Consider the following 20,703-nt stretch of genomic DNA (forward strand, 5'->3'; position numbering starts at 1 on the left):
AGTTCTCTACAAGACCTACAATTGTGACCTCTTTTATCGCACCTGTTGCAACGAACAACCGCTTTTTTCTTTAAAAATGAAGTAAACCTTTTTTAGGCCTTTCAGCTGGACATTTAACCTGCGGTAGAAGTAGTCCATCGTTGCCACCTTGGTACGTAGTCCTAATTTGGTCTAAAATACCAATAGGACATGTTCCCTTCTTGTACAAGTTTATCAAATTTGAAACATAGAACTTATCAGTGTACATATGCAAGTTAAGATTCCTTAAAGACAGTGCAATGAATGCATGTGAACAGGGAATTATATCAAGGTCCCATTGACGACATGAGCATGTACGGTCTAAAATATTGATAGCATATTGTTCCTTACGATGGTGGATTGCAAATTCATGTTGGTTTACATGATATATCTGTCAAATCGTTAAAATAAATGTCATGTACAAATAAGTGCATACATAATTACTGCATTTGTTATTCAAATATCATACAACTTACATTCATTGAGCAACTTTCCCTTAAAGCTTCTCAAATCATATCTTTTGCATATATTGAAAGTTTCGTGTGTTGAAAATTTCATTTGGTATGATGTTCATAAAACCATTTTGAACCAAACTACGGATTGATTCTAGAAGTCCAAATACACAAAATTCTTGTGATTCTTTTAGAGTAGAATTCATACTTTCAGATATATTTGTTGTAATAACCAAGTATCTTTTTCTCCTAAAAAATGTCCTAGCTCATCTATGTCTTCCAACACCTCACAACTTATGGTCTAATTGATGAAGAGAAATGATTAAGTTGTCTCATGTATAGTACTCAAATTCCAATGGGGTATACGCTCTGGCACAACTATGGAAGGAGTCCTCAATGGGAAGCGACTTATGGTTCTTTTTCAAGTTCTTGTATAGATGGAATGCACATAAACCGTGTTCAGTTGTTTCGCACATAACATTAAATCCATTTTTTACACTTTTGTGAGCATCATACAAAATTATCATTTCATTATATTATCCAAAAACAACTTTAAGATTACGAAAAACCATGCCCATGCCCATGACATGTCATTCTTTGAATCAACAACACAAAAGTCTAGTGGCACAAATTTGAGAATTGTCATCAATAGTAGAGGCAGAAATGAACGTACCAAGGTATTTGTTCTTCATGGTTGCACCATCAACGAAAATAACTAGTAGACAATAATTCCATGCATTAATTGAAGCAGCAAGTGCCATGAAATAATACTTAAATCGACCTTCATCGTCTGCTTCTTCAGTTCTATATGTTCCTAAAAACAATGAAATATAAAAAATGAGAATTACAATGTATTTCCATATTAACCAAGTGTTATTATTTCAAATACAACGTTTGTAGTTTAGTATACCTATGTTGTTTCGGATCAATGCATCAAATAATAATGTTGACAACATGGCATATGAGGCATTCAGAGTACCCCTAATGGAATTCAATGCAATCTCACATCCTCTCCAAACCTTGTCATAGCTTACATTTACTCTGTGATGAATCTTTATATAATTAATAACGTCAAAAGGATGACATGGAGTCTTATTATTCATTTTAAAAAATGATTTCAGACACTATGTATTATGTATGAATTAATAAATTGTTTAAAATATAAGAAATACAAAAATCTGGTATATATATTTGTTATTTTAGGGGAGGTTGGTGCAATATTGTCTAGCAACAAAATAACAAACTTATTTAAAATTCACCAAAGTTGAATGTTGTTAGGGGCAGGCAGCGATTTTGCTATATTTCTTATTATATCGTTTTTTTTTTTTTTTTTTTTTGCCATTTATTAAGTTGTTATTTACACAATTATCAAAAAGATGAATCCTATTGATTCAATATGCAAGAATCAACTCAACCCAACCCAACTCTTAACTCTTACGAATTCGGGTTGGGTTGGCACGTGGTTTTTAATTTTTCATCTCACCAAAATTTAGACAAATTTTCATTTTGTTTTTCAATATGCAAAGTGAATAAATTGCTATTCAGGGTACAAAACATATTTAAAATGCAACTATACAATTTCTAATTAAAAACATGTTTGCTTTTAGATTTTAGGTTTATATATATATATATATAATCAGGTTGTGCCGAATCAACTCGACCCCTTACTTACACAACCCGACAATCGGGCTCAACTTTTTATCCTCCAATTTTCTTACTCAACCCAACCCTTATAATTTGGCTACCTCGTTGGATAATTCGGATTGATGAGGTTATTGGTTTTCTTGAACACCCGTGCTCTCTAATTTTTTTTTAGTGGATGGTAGGTTGGAAATTCAACCTTCTACCTCTTTAAATGAAAGATTATATCGATATTAGTTGGTCAAATTATCCATGAACCTTTTTGGTCAATAATAAACGTACATGTAAGCTTAAATACCCTTATTTTCTCTTTAAATTTTTCTTTCACAACTTTTTTAATTAACTAATAGATATTAATGTTAAACACTAAAATACAACTTTTAGTGAAAAAATCAAGATTAAAAATAATAAACATGAGCTTTTACCTGAAAAATCAAAATAAAAAATACTAAACAAATTGAAACACAAACTTAAATTTCAACGCCCTAACATTTTGGACCAAAAAATTATTTTCTTTCTTTTATCTTAAAGTTTCTTTTGTTTAAGAGTATCACTCGGTTTTATGTTTTTCTAAGGTCACTATCGACTTTTGGACAAACATAACTATTGATTTTAAACAATTTGTATAAAAAATGGCTTTCGTATAAATTTAAACATGGATAGAAAATTACTAATAAATATGTGTATCAATCTATCTCTGTCGATACAAAATTATCATTGATAAAATCTAAAAATTTATTATATTTTGTAAATATTTTAGTAATCACTTTTTAATTTGAATATAGATACAAATTATATATTAGATTTACTCTTTAGAATAATTTCGAAAATAGAAAAAGCCATAGACCCACAATAAAAAATACTAAAAATATTTTCGTCAACATGCGATTAATTGGTCACACGCTTGTTGAGTAATCTTCGTCTAGACGATTGTTTGCTATAGTCTAAACGAATGATCTACGATCGTTTAAGTCATGATACACAATTGTGTATTTCCTTTTAACGATGAAAAGAAGATTTCGATTTTAAACGCTTGTGTTGTGTTGACTATGGTAAACAATCATTTAGATCATATCTACACGATCGTTTAGTTATTTTTAAACGATGTAAAAAGAACTTTAAATCTAAACGATCGTGTTGACTATGGTAAGTGATCGTTTAGATCATATCAACACAATCGTGTAGTTCTTTTTAAACGATGAAAAAATGGCTTCAAATTTAAATGATTGTGTTGATTATGGTAAACAATCGTTTAGATTACATCAAAATGATATTTAAATAATCTTGATATTCTGAAATATAAGAAAGATGAAGCAACTTTAAAGAATCTTGCCAAAAATAATGAAGATGAAATAAGAGATTTAAACAAAAGAATAAATCATTTTAAAAATAGAAAAAATAAAATTTGTAAAAGGTGATGAAGAAATCTGGAAAGTGTAGATTATAAATCATAAAAAAGAAAAATGACAAATCATTTACAATATTCAAACACAAATCTGAAAATTATAAAAAATATTGTACACCTTCCTGAGCTTTTGCCATCGTACGTATTTTAATATTTTGTTATATTTATAAAAATTAATAGTCATTCTCGTGTTGAAATGAGGTTTACCGTTTTCCATCTCGTATGCTACAATTCAATTACATAAATATTTCCTTTTTTAAAAAAAAGAAAAGTCGTGGTTTTTTTTGTGATCCGTGTGCGCCAGTGGTTTTTTTTTTTTTTTCCCTTCTAGCGAACCGCTCTCCTTCTCCACTTAAATTCTGTGATTCTGCTGCTCTCCTTTTGCTCTCATCAAATTCTCCGATCCAAAGACTCTTAGAGAAACAAAAATGGCAAGAAAATTTTTCGTCGGCGGCAACTGGAAATGCGTATACTTCTTACTTCTTATTTCAAATTATTTTCCCTTTTTTTTCTCAATCTTTATTTTCTCTCCATCGTTTCGATGTTCGGCTTTTCATTCGATTCGATCCTTGTCGTTCGTGCTTTAAGATGCTAAATCTGTCGAACCTATGTGATTTCTACCTATTTTGTTGAAATGTTATTGGGTTTTGATCACGAACTGAGGAACTTCCAGTTTTTCGGTGTTTTGACTTTTCAGATCTTGTGACTTTTCCGATCTGTGTGTGTTTTATGTGATTTTGGATTGTATTTGATGTGTTTAAGTGTTAAAAATATGTGAAACTTTGGAAATGGAGGTTTGGGAGTTCTGTATTACTCTTGATTGAACTAAAACTAATCATCGTATTCATCGAATGAATATTGTACAGAATGGAACAAACGAGGAGGTGAAGAAAATTGTCAGCACGTTGAATGAAGCTGAAATTCCTTCAGAAGATGCTGTGGGTATGTATGGAAATCCGGTTTGGTTTTCAGCTGTATTAATGTTCTTATGGCTTACATTATCTGGAAGTTTTTGAAGTGGTTGATTAGGTTTTACATGTTACTCTCCTTTGCAGAAGTTGTTGTGAGTCCACCTTTTGTGTTTCTTTCGCTGGTGAAGAGTTTGTTGAGGTCTGATATTCAAGTTGCAGCACAGAACTGTTGGGTTCGTAAAGGTGGTGCGTTTACTGGAGAAGTTAGGTATGATTTTTAGTTAGGGAGGTTTCTAATGGCTTGGCTACTTGATGATATCTCTGTTAATGATGAAATTTGAAGTTGAATCGATAAGCCTCCGATTGGTAACATATTTCTGAAGTAAAATAGCTGTTTCTTTGCGAACTTAAAAAAACTTGTTTTTAAGTACTACTTGTTTTAGTTTTTAAAACATTGACTTGGTCTTTTAAAACATTGGTAAGAAGTAAATAGCAAAGCAGGAAATTTAGATTTCTTTAGAGGTGGAAATGGTTTTGATAGGCTTAATTTTATAAAGTTTAAAACTATAAGCCAAATGATTACTAAAACGGGGCTAAATGTTGTCTAACTTCAGCTTTTGCTCGCGTTTTCTAGGCCTTTTTCTTTTTTATATGTAAAAAATATTTCTCTTAACTCTCAAGAATTACGGGTGCATCGGCAATGGATTGAAGTTTATATCTTTTTTGCCTGTAGTGCTGAGATGCTTGTCAATTTAGGAATTCCTTGGGTTATTCTTGGGCATTCTGAAAGAAGACTTATTTTGAAAGAGTCCAATGAGGTAACCCCTGCTAGAACAAAAACTAGTGGCCACACCCCCATCTTTATATTGTTAACTTGTCAAGGACAAATAATTATTCACCGTCAACAAATATCACTGATGCAAAGTCCATTTCCTCATCCTGTTTATATACAGTTCGTAGGAGATAAAGTTGCATATGCACTTTCTCAAGGCATTAAAGTCATTGCTTGTGTTGGAGAAACTCTTGAGCAGCGTGAATCAGGATCAACAATTGAAGTTGTTGCTGCACAAACTAAAGCAATTGCAGGTACTTCTAAGTTTTACCTTCTTAGCTTTGACATTTAAAGTAAATGTTTGGAACTGGCAGGATCTTTGAGCTCTTGATCTTATGCTTTTCTCATGCTGAGAAGCTTTCAATATTATACTCCCTTGTTTTATTTCAACATGGATAACCCTTTCTGTTACATGGCAGAGAAAATCTCTAATTGGGACAATGTTGTCTTGGCTTATGAGCCAGTATGGGCTATTGGAACAGGGAAAGTTGCAACCCCTGCTCAGGCTCAAGAAGTAAGATTCGTTCTTATATATTTCTGCATTTCACATGAATTCAGGATAATGGACAATAACATTTTGTGGTTTTTTTGAAAGGTCCATGCTGAATTGAGGAAATGGTTTCAGAACAATGTTAGTGCTGAAGTTGCTGGATCTGTTAGAATTATATATGGAGGTAACCTCTTGCTTTTATGAAAAAAGATTGACATGTTTGTTGTGCATTCTTTTCCTATATTTTGTCGAGATGGTGAAAACTGTTAATCCAAGCATACTGATGAGGAAGCCTTTGCAATGGTGAGAGGGAGCTCACATAAGCATGATTTAACCAAAGACCATTAGTGGGAGGGGAGTACTTTTCAGGAAACAACCAAATACCAACCTCAATTTGATTAATATGCATGCAATGTGTTAAAAAGCTTACTTAGTTTTTTTGAATTAAACTGGTCTAAGTCCATGGCCTAGAACTCTTTCTTTATTCATTGGGTCTAGCTTCTATCTCACTCGCCACAAGAACTTCAAGACCACTGTATGCCTTCTGCATGACAATACACAAGCATTATGTATTAAATTAGGCACACGTTGTCACAATCGCAATCTTTCAACCTTGGGACAAGCGATTGTGCGGCACTTGTTCAACCCGTCAACAAGTCGGCCGATCGAAATTTGAAAACCATAGACAAACTCACGGAATGATTCAGCCTCCTGTCACGTGCTTGACACGTTCTTGAGAAAATGTTTTAGAAAACGTGAGAGTAAAAAATTCATTGAAGTCAACGTTACAATATGCAATGAAGATTGTCAATTGCAAGGGAAAAAGTTTGCTTGCAAAGAGTGCAAGCATTACAATACTTGGGCGGGGACTCAACTAGTACGTCTCCGTTATAATACATTTTGAACATTTCCAGCTCTGGTAGGCTTGCATATAAAATTGCCGAAACGTCACACCCAAGCTTTATGACTTCAAAAGGAAAACAACTAGCTAAACTAAATACAAGACATAAAGATAAGATAAATTGGGGGTATTTGGGCATACGACCATAGACAAACAACGTTAGGGGCACATCTTATGTGATAAGCCCCAAGGCCAAAGCTGTGGGCCTTGAGACTTTAGACTTTTTATTTACTTTTGGAAAATAATAATAATTAGGATTTTCCTTTTAATTAGCTAAAGAGAACAAAATTTACTAAGCGTAAATACAAAATTTTTTCCTGGGGTTATTTAACTGTGGGACTGACTTGTTTAAGTTCTTAATTTGTCTTTTAGGTTCCGTAAATGGTGCAAACTGCAAAGAACTGGCAGCACAACCTGACTTGGATGGATTTTTGGTTGGAGGAGCTTCGCTTAAGGTTAACTCTTCTTATAAGTTTGCATCATTCGTTTTTGTTCATTTGTTCGGTTGCTGACTTGTCTCTATTTTTTTTACGAAATAGGCCGAGTTTATTGACATTATTAAGTCTGCTACGGTGAAGAAATCTTCATGAATTGCCTGAGGACGAGATGGTTTAATCTTCCTTTAAGTACGTGATATGTTGCGGAAATTGTTGTTTGCTTGAGGAATAAAGTTTGAGACCCAATGCTTGTATAATCATCATTTTGTATTCTCTCCTTTTTGATACATTTTGACATAAATTTGGCATTGTTGAGGCAATACAATGTTTATGATTGGATTGAGGTCATCTCAATTCTAATACAGACAAGATGTTGTGAGTTCTAATTATAGTATGGTTCAGATTTCAAAAATTTCTTTCTATGTTCCTGTGGGTTTCATCTTATGGAGTTATATGAGTCGTTTTATTTGGCATAGTGGAGTTTTTTTCTTGGAGAGCTTAGCAGATTTAGTTTAACTAGAAGAGTATGTATGTTTCTCATTTTCAATAAAAAAAAGTCGACTATTTGAACTTTTGCATATAAAAACTCTACAACCCAAAAATAGCAAATTGATTTTAGCCCAATTGTGTGTTTTTTTTTGTGCAAATATCAAATGAGTGCAAACGATAATTGGAGAGGCGTAACAGAGAAGAGTCAGTGACAAATAGGTATATGGATCGAGGTGGCTTGATGAAAAATACGCCCACAAATAAAAAACAACGGCAATACTCCTCAAGCAATGCCTTCGTTCGTCTGACTTGCACTTGCTTTGACATCGAAGGGAAAGACTAGTTACTTTGGATTTGAAATTCTCAAAATTATATAGTTTTATGAACTTTTATTTGGAAGTTTAGTTTAGTCAAAATGAATCTTAAAAAATAGGTTCAACTTTTTAGTCTGAGAGATTTATTGGAGCTGTGAATCTTTTTATGAATGATTGAGGAAACAGACCTGAAATTGAGCTTTTACTGTAGAAGATAGTATATTTCTACATTGGTTTATCTCAAAATAATTTTAGTTTTCTGAAATTGCGAGTGTTATAAAATATCAGTTACTATATCTTCAGTGTGTGAATTGTGGGTGTGTAGATATTCAATAGTATCTTTTAAAGTATTCAAAACGAATGTATTCTAATAGTCTTAAATTGTAAGACATTGTTAAGGTATCCATGTACAATGAAATACATTGTACGCAAAATATATCATACTTGAAGACAACAATTAAGGTGCCTATGCTTACATATCACATAAAAAGTATCTTGTTCCTAAATGATAATACAAGTCGTCAATTTCTGATTATGAAAACATAGAAGTATTTAATTGCAAAATAAAGAGTTGAATTTAATACCAATAAACTAGAATAGGGTATCTCATAAAGTTGATATACTTATATGGCTTTCACATATATGAAATACACTCTACTTGAGTAAAAAGGATGATATATCCCTAGCTCACAATGATTACAACTTTTTCATAAATACATAGATTTAGGATACTGCTTATCTATGTTTCGTTCGATTTTGTGAAGTAGTCTATAAGTGAGAACGTGTTAGTGTTAACTTGAATTGTTTAGAAAACTTTTGATTTCAAAGTATTAATTATTTTGAAATCTTTGTATACTGTATTTGGAACTATTTTATTTTGACGTTATTGTGTTTAACTTTGAAATAATATATCAAATTACCTTTATAGACAAATCGATATCATAAAATTGTGAATGATACCGTATCTTGATGACCAACTTTTTTTATCTTTTTGTGTGTGAGCTGTTTGTTATTTATAACAATATCCAACATAGGTGTGTTTAGGACATCCTAGTTTTATTTGTTATTATAAAGTTTGGTTAGGTAAACAACTCTGATTATGATTCAATGAACTATTTAGGAAACCTTTCTTATTATTGATTTTGTAACAAATATATCCAAATGTTTTTATTTTTTGATTGGAAAGCCCAGCACGAGAATTATAAATTTCTATACACATAAAGGTATTTAAAAATATGTGATAAGATAATTGAAGAACAAAGCAGGAAAATGAAACTCAATAAGCTCACACCAACTCAAATAATGAGGAAAATGAAGCAGATGCTGGAAATGATGGAGAACTTTCCAAGTCAAACCAATCAAGAGACAATCATCATGGCAAAAGACTCAATGACAAAAGCTAGAGCTAAAAGACTTCAAGATGAATTAAATGCTAGATTTTCAGTCTTTAATAAAGAGTTGGAAATTTAAGAGTCACTTAGACACCCAAGGGTCATAATAAATCTAGAAATTCTGATCATTCACATCTTTAATGCATTTTAGATTCATTCACATTTTTAATGCATTTTAGATTCATTCGCATCTTTAATATGTACTTATTTAATGCATACTTTCATTTATTAGGATAGTTGAAATGACATAAAATTAAATGTCGTATCCTTTCATATATTACGAATATGAAAAAATTAATGATATCAGACGGTAATCATAAGTTATGAGAGTGATATCAGATGATAATCATAAGGCTATCTGATGATTATCACTTTTAAATTTGCTACTTTTGCAAATTTAAAAAACATTGTGACATATGTTCTATTATCATTATTTTTTTTGCTATTTTTGCAAAAAGCCCATTTGAATTTGACTTTCAAATTGCATTAAAATTTTTGAAAATGTTAAATAGCCTAACTAAAAAGGTTGACATATTTGAGAGAGATCTGCATACACCATTGAAGTGTTTAGAGTGTTTAAAATGTTAAACAACGTGTAGTTAATGGGAGATTGAACATAAATTATTCATAAAAGTAAGTTTGAATAGTTGGAGTATTTGAGAGAATGGGTATAAAACTAATCTAACATATTTATTTGTTAGAGCTTTTACGAGATGATAAGAGTTTGATTAAACTTAGGGATATGTTTTCTGTTGAGTCAATAGAAGTTTTCCAATTTTTAGAGATTGCAAAAGATAACACAAATAATTATGGAAAAATAAGGTGCCCATGCAAGAAATCTATGAATTCAAACTATGACTCATTAAAGGGTGTGAGGCGACATCTATTAACCACTTGAATAGCCTTCTCCTATATAAATTGGGTGTATCAAGGAGAGCCCGTAAACTTGCACATAGATATGTAAAGATTTGATGAACGAATGAGTAGTAGTAATTCTTTTGATGAAGGAACTAGCATTAACTCACTTAAGAAAATGAAATGTTGGATATGTTGCATGATCTACAAGCTAGTATAACAAGTAGAATTGATGAAGGAAGGTTTATATTTAGAAGAAGACATAACAAACGTGGTATTTAAGGAGTTACTAAATCAAGCAAGTTGTGAGCTATACCCCGGCTGTTCACAATTTTCGTCACTAAACTTTTTGGTTAAAATGATGCATGTGAAGGTTCTCAATGGTTGGAGCAACAAGTCCTTCGATATGATGTTAAAGTTAATAAAATGTGTGTTTCCAATGTGTACTACCAACATCCCTAGTTCATTCTATGAAGCAAAACACAAATTACGTGATTTGGGTCTCGGGTACGAGACTATTCATGCTTGTAACTATGACTGTGTATTGTTCTAGAAGAAGTTTGAGGAGTTGCAACAATGTCCTACTTGTGGTGAGTCTCGATACAAGATTAATTTCAATAAATCAGAAAAGAAAATTCCATAAAAAAATATTGCGTTACTTTCTGGTGGTGCCAAGATTACAACGATTGTTTGTATGGCAAGAAAGTTCGACATACATGTGATGACATAAGAATAAACGAGTGGAAACAGAGCATGTGTTGAGACATCCAATCGATGTAGAGGGATGAAAGTACTTTGATTCTGAATTTTTTTATTTTGCTTTAGAGCCACGAAATGTTCATTTGGAGTTAGCTTCATATGGATTGAATATATCCAATCATATAAGTATCTCGTACAGTATGTGGCCTGTGGTGTTAATTCCGTATAATTTTCCACCATGGAAATATATGAAAGAATCAAACTTCTTCATGTCATTTCTCATTCCCAGTCCAAAATCTTCTGGCAGAAAAAATGATGTGAACCAACAACCATTACTTGAGGAACTAAACAATCTATGGACGTTTGGTGTGCATACATATGATTGTCTAACATATCAATGTTTTCAGTTGTATGCAATCTTGTTGTGGATAATTAATGATTTTCCGGCATATGGTGATCTATTCGATTGGAGTACAAAGGGCATTAGGCATGTCCCATTTGCATGGGGGATAAATCATCGTTTGGGATACGTGAAAAAATAGGATTCATGGGACATCGACGGTATCTTCCAGATAACCATGTTTGGCGTAGAAGTATATGTGAGGGTTAGCGAAAAAATTATTAGATGATGACACTACTTTTGTTTTCAAATGTGTTTGAATCTGTTCACTTGAAGACTAATTTTTTGTCGCCTATGTATTTTAACCACAAAGTCTTGCCATTTCAAGGTTGTTTTGAGGAGGGAAAATAAAAACTTTGCTTTCCAAGGATTAAAGTGAAAACTTCAAGGTTTGAAAGTATGGTTAAGACCAACCACATGGTTCATGAGTATTCATTTTATAATTTAATCAAGATTGATAATTCTTGTACAGTAAGTTGCATACGTAGATTTATAATATCATGCACATCATTGTTTTCACAAGACATGATGGAAAAACTAGTCTAGAATTAAGGAAAATTTTCTAAGAGATTGCTAAAAGTTGATGTTTCATAGGATAAAATTCTCAATTTTCTTTTATCCATTTTTGCTGCAAAATGGAAACCAAACACTACTTGTATGAGATATTTGGTAATCTATGTTCGTTTTTCCCCTAACAAGAAGAGAAGCTCAAATTATGGATAATTATAATTCATAACAATGAAGAGAAGGTAAGGAGGAATCAAATAACTCAAAAGTGATTGTTTTTTACACACAAACACACAAAAGAGTATTCCAATACAAATGAAATATACAAATGTCTAAATAATTGCATGAGATTAAAAATTCTCAAGACCCATTCCCCTCCCCCTCTTTAGGGAAGTCAAAAAAAGGAAACAATCTATGCTTGTTTCTATTTTTTCTCTTTCCATTTTCACCTACTTGGACCTTAGCAATAACTCTCTGATGTTGGACATATGTACACAGATTTAAAGATTGCTACTATACAATATCTACCCAAAAAGTTCCTTATAACTTATTACTTCATCTAAAAGTTCATCAAGAATCATATCTTCCAGATCAAGTGCTATGAATTCTGTTTCAGGGTGGAGGTTCATCCAATCATCACCTTTGTTTAAATCTCGCCCTACCACATCGTCTAAACATTGGTCTAGTTCTGGTCCCAAGCGCAGGTACCAGGCAATTTTTTCTTGAACCTCCTCGAGAAGATATTGCCCAAGTGGCATTGGACGAATTTGGCTCATCGAGGAGAAGGTTTTCAGGACACTAACGAATGAGGTTTCATACATATTATGTAATGTCTCATAAACTAAATCATGCAGAAGTTGGTGATCAGAATCCTTGTCAACCTTCCCCCAATAGCATTCAAGTTTTTCGTAAAAGCAAGCCTCCTCTCCCTCAAATATTGAAGAATTAAGAGGTTGGTCTATTGTGTGATCACTATCGATAAAGCTGGAGAGCTGAAGAATATACCTCATATAGTTGAAGTCGGCACAATCAGAATGCAGATGGAGATAGAAATATTTCTTTTGAGCATCATCAATTATCTCATGACTGACAGTGGTTTCATAAGCTGGCAAAACTTCTGTCCTGGCCTCATTAGGTTGGCCATTAGAAAGTTCAAGCTCATAAATACTGCACCAAGGATCTAGTATTTCACCTGACACAGTTTAACCAAAAACATGAGTTTCATTTTTTATTTATTATTGCGTTAATTTTGGAAAATTTGATAAATGAAGATAGATGTTTGACAGAAATAGAATAATCTTGCTAAAGAGATAAAATGCCTGGGAGTTTAACTCATCGGAGGCAGTTGTAAAAACAGAGTAAATATTGATGTATTAAGGCAAGCTATATTATATGTTTAATGTAAACTTCAGGAGCATTATTTAGACAAAAGACTATGAATAGCTTCCCATACTTACCTACTGAGTCCGAGAGGTCCGAAGTTTCATCATCTTGAAAACAAGTTTGAAGTTCTAAGACTTGATTGATGTGTGAAAGATCACTAACATGATCAACGACCTCCCTGACATCTTCAACTATGCATTCACTACCTGATACTTGATCATGTTTACCATTTGATATATCTGGGTGAGCTATTTTCTGTTTGTGCTCATATACCCAGGCAGCTCCCTCATCATTTATGACCTCGTTTAAACTACTTGAATAATCAACAGGCACATTGTCATCCCCTTCTTCTATAATACTTGACGAATCGCTATCCAATGGTGTAGATACATGTGCAGTTAATAGATGGCCAGGATTCTCATCTTTTCGAATATTATTATATGTACTCGAGTGTGCCAAACCCCTCTTTGGTTTTTTTGTGCGAGAAACAGCATGAGGAGGGTCAGTAAATAATGCACAGAAGAGATCAATACCAGAAAAAGAAAGATGCCTTCCAAAGTTTTTTTTAGGCCCCTCTATATTTGGTATCTTTTCTCCACTTATCAGCCTAAAGCTTTGTGAGTGATTACACTTCGCATCTCTGTTTTTATCAAAACCGTCCTCAGATAGTTTAGAATATCTTTCCAGAGAGGCACTTAATGAAGCAGTTCCTGTCTTGGTTTGAACGTTGTTATTGAGATTATCATTCCCAGAATTATCAGTCTCACTGTATCCTCCTACAATGCCTGAGCCATCAGCAAATTGAGAATATCTTTCCAGAGAAGCATTTGGTGAAGCAATAGCTGTCTTGGTTTGAACTCCATTACTGAGATTATCATTCTCAGAGTTGCCAGTCTCACTGTGTCCTCTAGTAGCAGTTCCTTTACTTTCCTGAGCCTCTTCTTCGTGAAAGGGAAGTTCATGTCCAGGGGAATGCACGGTTGGTATTCCTTTCGATGTTTTCTGGTGATTTCCCCTCTTCCTCTCCTTGAGTGAGCCCCTTATTTTCTGCTTAATAAAATTGAAACGCTTGACAACCAATTGATTCCACCCCCCATGCCTTAGTCCATGATTCAAGCCTGAAGAAGAGGGTGTTGTTTGGTGTTTTATGTTATGTGAAGTACTATCAGAATCACAAGGTGTCATATCTTCATGAAAATTCTCGGGAGATTTAGATTCAACCAGCTTTGATGGGTGGGGAGAATTAGATTTTTGTTTTGGATAGGACTCACTCTGCTTGTGTCGGAGTGAGCTAAGTTTTCTGTATCCTTTTTGTGCTGAACTAGGAGCAGGAAAGGACCCTGATTTTGCTAGACTTGCTGAGGACTTCTTATTTTGCGAGGTTTGGAGAGTGTTCTTACTATGTGCACCCTGTAACAATTCAGCAAAAAGTTTTCTATTTGCCTTAAATATCTCTTGTATATGAGCGTCTGTCTTAAATGAGCGACAGGAAACATTTCTGTTGATCTTGTTTGCTTCTAAGTTTTTCTTTACTCCATTAGATTTTTTTGTCAAAGAAGGCAATTGAATATCAATTTTTCTCTGGATAAAGTAGTCCTCATTATCCATGGCACTCAGAGAAACACTCCTCATTCCAGATGCAGCTAATTTCACAGGAGATTTCTGTCGAGAAGTGATTCCGTTGTCTCCATTTTCATCACTATATCCTGGAGAATAATATGAAGACTCTATATGATGTATAGACTGTGTTCGAATCAACCTTCGTTTTGAACTGGAATTGAATTTCCAGAACTTTTGGCTTTCTTCCTCTGACATCTCTTGAGCCATCACTTCATTTACATGGGCTTCTCCAGGTTTTCTGCCAATAGGACAACTCTCTGCAGTACACTGTTAAACATGATAAATTCAGAGTTAAATAATAATATCACAAAATAAGATCTACTAATATATGATAAAACTACCATGACCTTACCACTAGAGGATCGTTTCCATCATTACTTTGTTCTGAGACTTTCTCAACTTGGTGGTCGTTTCGAGTTGATTTTGGACCTCCCTTGTCTACAGATGAAGTTTAAAGTAAATTATTTGGAAAAGGACACTGAAATCAGGTTACTAAATTCACAGAAAAACTGAAATAGAATGCTGTTGGCCCAGTGACCATTGCTATATTTAGAAGAAAACCAGCTTGAAACTATTTTCCCAATTTAACTTTCTCCTCAATCCAATTAATCCCCTCTCAACAATTAATAGTTCCACAATATTTGAACTTTTCTAACCAGAAAGTTAGAAACAGACTACACAAATAACTTCCCCCACCCCCCTCCGCACCACTTTACTTGTTTACTCAAATAGGATTTATTCTATAGGCTACACAATAACAACAACAACAAAATAATAAAAGAAATCAAATGAAACTGAGACTTGTAACTCCAGTGAATGAAGATATCAGATAACCAAAAAACATAGGAAATTATGGGTAACATAAACTTCGGAGACAGAGAACAAAATTTAGAAGCAATAAATTAGAGTTTTTCGGCAGGTGTCCAAACTTACTTCTTGAATGCTTTTTGTAAGGAAGCCTCTTTTTAACGTTATGCCAACGATGGTAGTCAATAGTGTGGAATATGGTCCAGAAGCAGCCTGGAACGTTCTTGTTAAACTGCAGATTGGAGCCCTGGCGCTGGATGCGCTTTTCCATTTTAAACATGAAGAGAACTGAGAAGTCTTCCAAGGTCTCTCCACACACTTAGATGGAAATTGAGCTTAGCCCGTTTTCTTGGCCATCATCCTTTGGGGTCCATGTGCAAAAACGAAACTACCACTTCAAAATCTACCGAATATTTTATCTTACATGAACTAAACTAAACATGATGTGGAAAGTTCCCCAACCAAAATTTCTCAGTTCAGAAACTTACACAAGATTGGAACACCAAATAACAAGAGTCAAACGGAAAAATCTTAACAGCATCTAGCTCTTTTCTCAAATCTCAATTATGGAAAGCAGACATGAATTGTATCAAAGTGTCAGGTCCACTCGAGTACTCAAACAATCACAATGGAGGGAGGTACAAATTGAACAGTTCTGTTGAAATTGAACTGAATTGAACTGAGAAAGAAAAGGGTCTATATTTAAACAGCGGTGTTCTTCAGAATCCAGCAAAACAATTCTACCACGAAACCCAGACACTGAAGAAACTACCATTTCAACAAAATAGTTAAATAAACATAAGCAGAGGGGAACAGTTTTTCAAACCTTAAATAGCAATAAGAAGAAAGGAAAAAGGTGGGCCTTTCTTTCAGAAGCTAACAAGTTTCACAGGTTATAGCAGGCTGAGAAGGAGGTGGCTCCTGGAGATGAGACAGAATACAACAAGTTTCTTTTAAATATAGGAGAAAAGAAGAAATCCATTGGTTTTTCCTTTATGAAAAAGGCAAGGTTTACTCCAAGTTATGATTATGTAAAAAAAGAACCAAAGGGTAGATAGGTAGGAGGAGGAGGAGAAAAGTAAAAGCATAGAAATATGGTAAAGAACTTGAAATGACTGTGAGCTATGACTAAAGAGAACCATTATTGTTTTATTATTTTTTGATTACCAAAACATTTTGACATGTGTTCATAAGATACAGCAGAAACAAGGAAAATATCAAAGAATCAATAAAATAATATCATCTCAGAACACAGGGGAAGTAATGATATCTAACCATGGAGTCCCACAGCACCCAAGATTGGTGAATCCTGGTCCAATTGGTCCTAGAACGGATCTCATGGCCTGGTCCAAATTCCATAACCTCGATCTCAGAGCACAATCTTCATAATCATACATCCATACGGGTTAGTTGACAGGTTCAATAGTTTACAGAGAAATAAAAGGGTTGGTGGCAAAGTTATTGAAAATCCAAAGATTGTTAGGTTACATTAAGATACAACCAATTCCATCCACAAGTCATGGTTTCTGTTCCCTCAAATACATAAATTTAATAGGGTTCATAGAATGGTAAGGCTTGATCCTTTGTATATCAATCAAATAAACAGCAGAAACATATTATTGAGGATTTACAACTAATAATCAGCAGTTATAAGGAACAAATTTGATGCAACCTTCTAAAATACTAGGCTGTTCCATTTTCTAGAAATCATAATCAAATGGGGGTTAGAGAAAAAAAAAAAACAGGAAAACATCTCCTTCTTCCAGACCCACATGAAAAATTAGGTACAGAAATATTGAGGTGCTAGACTGACCTGAGAACTTCCAAATTCCTCGGAAAGTCGTCGAAACTGGAAATGGGTTCCAAATACAATTGTTTTCCGGTTGACCCACCTGAAATTTTTGTGTATTTTTCTTTTGGGTTGGCTGCTTTGTTTCTTGGCAACCAAACAAGTGTCTGCTTCTCCATTGTTTTTGGATGGACAAAACGAAGGTTTCTCTCACAATTCTTCTTCCTACGGCCTCACATTGACTAGCTACATTCTCCAAAATGTTTTATTGTTTATTATTATTATTATTATTTTATCTTTTATTAACCATAGATTATCGTTATCATAATATGTGATTCAATAAAGTTTTTATATTTTGATATTTGGGGTTATAATTGATTGCGATTATTTTGATTGGAAGAATATATGATAATTAAAATGAAGTTTAGTATATGCAGCCATCTGCAATGAAGGTCGGCCATGGCGCAGTTTTGAAAGTTTATCCATGGAAACGTGAATAGCGTAAGAATCAGGAGGATTTACGTTGAATACTACAGCATATAATGAATTCAATCAATTGCACTTTCTATATTCTTTTTTCTTAATGAAATCATGTAGTTACGTTATATTACATTTTTTGTCCAGTAATATAAAATTCTTTTTCGTTGGTTAACTTTTATGAAAGTAACAACCTGCTTCTTAATTTTAATTTGTAACCATTTACTAAACTTAACATCACAAGATTCTTAAACTTAAGAAATTGATAATGTAGTTCTTGACTTAAACAATTTCATTCAAACTAACACCTCAATTTTTATTCTTTTATGACTTAGATTTTATATTTTACATAAAAAATATTAAAACTTTAATTAGTTTATTGGTTTGTTTGCATAAGAAAGCTTATTAAATATTAAACATAAACAAAATTTATGATAAGGACTAAATTATTACAAATTTTAAAGTATGAACACAAATTTTAAAGTAATGATCAATTAAATTGCTACATAGTAAAGTTTAAGGACTAATTTGTTATAAAATTGAAACTTTACTAATTTGTTATAAAATTGAAAATACAGTATTAAATCATTACAAACGAAAGTTTAAAAACTAAATTAATTACTTTCATTAAGTTTAGTGATGAAAATTAAAATTAAAGTGGTTTTTAACCTTACAATTTTTCTCAAACTCATAATAATAAACGAATTTGCGACATTTTTAAACTGCCGTTAATAAGTAAATAATGACAATTATTTGTTATCATAATCTAAAATATGATAGTTATTTGTTGTCATAAAATAGTAATTAATGAGATTTATTTTCTGTCATGAAAAACTTATTATGACAGTTTTTGATAACTGTCATGGAAGGACTTTTCATGACTCCCGCTTCTATAACTGTAAATAACTGTCACGGATTTTACTCGCGACAGAAAATAACTGTCGTCGTAGACCATTTTTGTTGTAGTGGATCACTTCACCACTTAGTGTGTATATCCAGTAAGGTTTCTATGTATACCCTTCCTTGAACATCAAACAACTCCATTTCTAGCTTGTGTTAAGACATTGCGAACTCTAAAAGGTTTTCCAATTCAGATACGGAGGTAATGATAGAGAATATTACTTTAATTGGGTCGGATGATGAAAAACGTTAAGGTTTGGTCTAGCAATGAACATAGGAATTTGGTTCCAATGTAACCACTTTGTTTGGCAAGGAAACAAGGATGTCCAAAATTTGATTGCATCTTGGATTGTGCTCCATTCAATTTAAGACATGTTATTTTGAAGTTTTTTATCCATCCATCTAATATTGTTGTCTCATTTATATCAAGTCCACTAGCCCCCCAAGCCTCCAACTACTTCATCTCTGCCAATTACCATACCACAATTAATTTTCTCTAATCCAATAAAGCCCTATTCTCCTGTTAATCAATTTTTACCATTTTTATTGCAACTCCAAATAATTTGAAAAGAGAGAAGATTATACAATGATGAGAAAATCTATAGAACAATATATATTGAGAAAGTTCTTGAAGAAAGAAATAAATACTTACATTGAAAGTAAATAAACCCTAAATCCCTAAAGATAAGAAAAGAGACGAAAGAACCAGTTGGAAAATAAGACAAGGAAGAAAAATGATACATTAGCATACAAAGATGTAGTTGTAGAAAAAACACCGAACCTGATACCCCCTAACGTAACCCCCTATCCTTGGATTTCCTAATTGAGGGATTTCCTATCTTTGGGCCCCGAGGAAAGAGTGGACTACTTCACCAAGTTCACTACTTACAATCCAGGGGCTCAAACACTACTAACAAACAACTTAAAAATTATTACCCACAAAAATAGAAAGGATCAAGATTCGTAAAATACATGTTTCTTCGCGATGTAGTGAAGAGTTTAGGGGGTGATGGTGGTGCCGAGGTCAGGTATTTGGCGCAAGTTAATAGAAGGAATGAAGTAGATGTTACATATTGTATGTTAGTGTAACCCTCTTTCACATAACAGTAAGAAAACGATTTAAAATTAAATTATTTTTTTTTAAAAAAAAAAACACCTATGTTACATTTTGAAGAGCAACCTTCTTTATCAGCACATCCTTTGTAATCCTGTAAAGTTTTTATCTTTTGCACCAAAAATGCTTGTAGGTAGCATATCAAACAAGCGTTCATTAGTATGTAAGTAACCTAAAAGTTAACAATATCATACTATTTTCTGGCCTTGGAGAGAAGGATTCGCACTCCAACATACTTATTAACCCAATCAAAGTTGTCGTACATGTCGACAAGTGTCTGTCCATTTACTTGAATATAGTTGAGGTATTTGGGGGGTTTTTAGTAGCTCTCTAAAGCCAAGCAACACCCCATAGAAGCTCATCCTGAAATGCAAAACACTAAAACCCTAAAACCCTAAAACCCTAAAATCCTAAACCCTAAAACCCGAAAATCCTAATCCCTAAAAACCCCAACCCTAAACCCTAAAACTCCAACCCTAAAACCCTAAAACCCTAAAACCGAAACCCTAAACCTTGCAAATTTAACAATTAGATTCAAAATAATTAAGTATATAACAACATTTTAAAAAAATTGCAAAAATAAAAAAAAAAATTGTCAAATTCTATCAATGATATAAGTCTATCACCGATAGACCAATATGGTCTATCACTCATAGATCATAGAAAGTCTATCAGCCATACAAGTCTATCATGGATAGTTTTGCTATATTTATTAAAAATATTTACATATCCTTAATTATTATTAGTAAAATACTTCTTAATTATAATTTCCCTTCTCATTCTGTAACAGTGGGCTTTGCATTGGAAGGTGGGCTTTATCCAATGTTGTGAGGGGTAAGTGGGTTGAGTTTGTTCCGTGTTGGCTTTGCCA

The 20,703-nt window shown here is 33.1% G+C and overlaps 2 protein-coding genes across 10 annotated transcripts; one reads left to right on the top strand and one right to left on the bottom strand.

Annotated features, from left to right (window-relative positions):
- The first annotated feature begins 3,817 nt into the window (after window positions 1-3,817).
- On the top strand, window positions 3,818-7,513 carry LOC101218311 (triosephosphate isomerase, cytosolic). Its single transcript, XM_004144595.3, has 9 exons — window positions 3,818-3,983; window positions 4,383-4,458; window positions 4,572-4,695; window positions 5,161-5,245; window positions 5,381-5,513; window positions 5,679-5,773; window positions 5,855-5,933; window positions 7,023-7,105; window positions 7,190-7,513. Exons 1-9 carry the CDS (start codon window positions 3,945-3,947, stop codon window positions 7,238-7,240), a joined length of 765 nt encoding a protein of 254 aa, XP_004144643.1. The 5' UTR covers window positions 3,818-3,944; the 3' UTR covers window positions 7,241-7,513.
- Window positions 7,514-11,974: 4,461 nt separating this feature from the next.
- Window positions 11,975-17,604, bottom strand: LOC105435275. 9 transcript variants are annotated; one of them, XM_031884795.1, is made up of 7 exons: window positions 17,366-17,604; window positions 16,828-16,933; window positions 16,379-16,473; window positions 15,679-15,913; window positions 15,098-15,183; window positions 13,200-15,012; window positions 11,975-12,934 (listed from the first exon to the last, which is right to left on the bottom strand). In XM_031884795.1, the coding sequence occupies exons 4-7, from the start codon at window positions 15,830-15,832 to the stop codon at window positions 12,267-12,269; spliced, it is 2,721 nt and encodes a 906-aa protein (XP_031740655.1). In that variant the 5' UTR covers window positions 15,833-15,913; window positions 16,379-16,473; window positions 16,828-16,933; window positions 17,366-17,604; the 3' UTR covers window positions 11,975-12,266. The 9 variants fall into 9 exon arrangements, with proteins under 9 accessions (XP_031740655.1, XP_011653965.2, XP_031740657.1 ...); XM_011655663.2 differs by having other exon boundaries at window positions 15,679-16,231; XM_031884797.1 differs by lacking the exon at window positions 16,379-16,473 and having other exon boundaries at window positions 16,828-16,895.
- Between the last annotated feature and the right edge of the window lie 3,099 nt (window positions 17,605-20,703).

Source organism: Cucumis sativus, chromosome 4, assembly GCF_000004075.3.
Source record: "Cucumis sativus cultivar 9930 chromosome 4, Cucumber_9930_V3, whole genome shotgun sequence".
Classification (NCBI taxonomy): domain Eukaryota; kingdom Viridiplantae; phylum Streptophyta; class Magnoliopsida; order Cucurbitales; family Cucurbitaceae; genus Cucumis; species Cucumis sativus.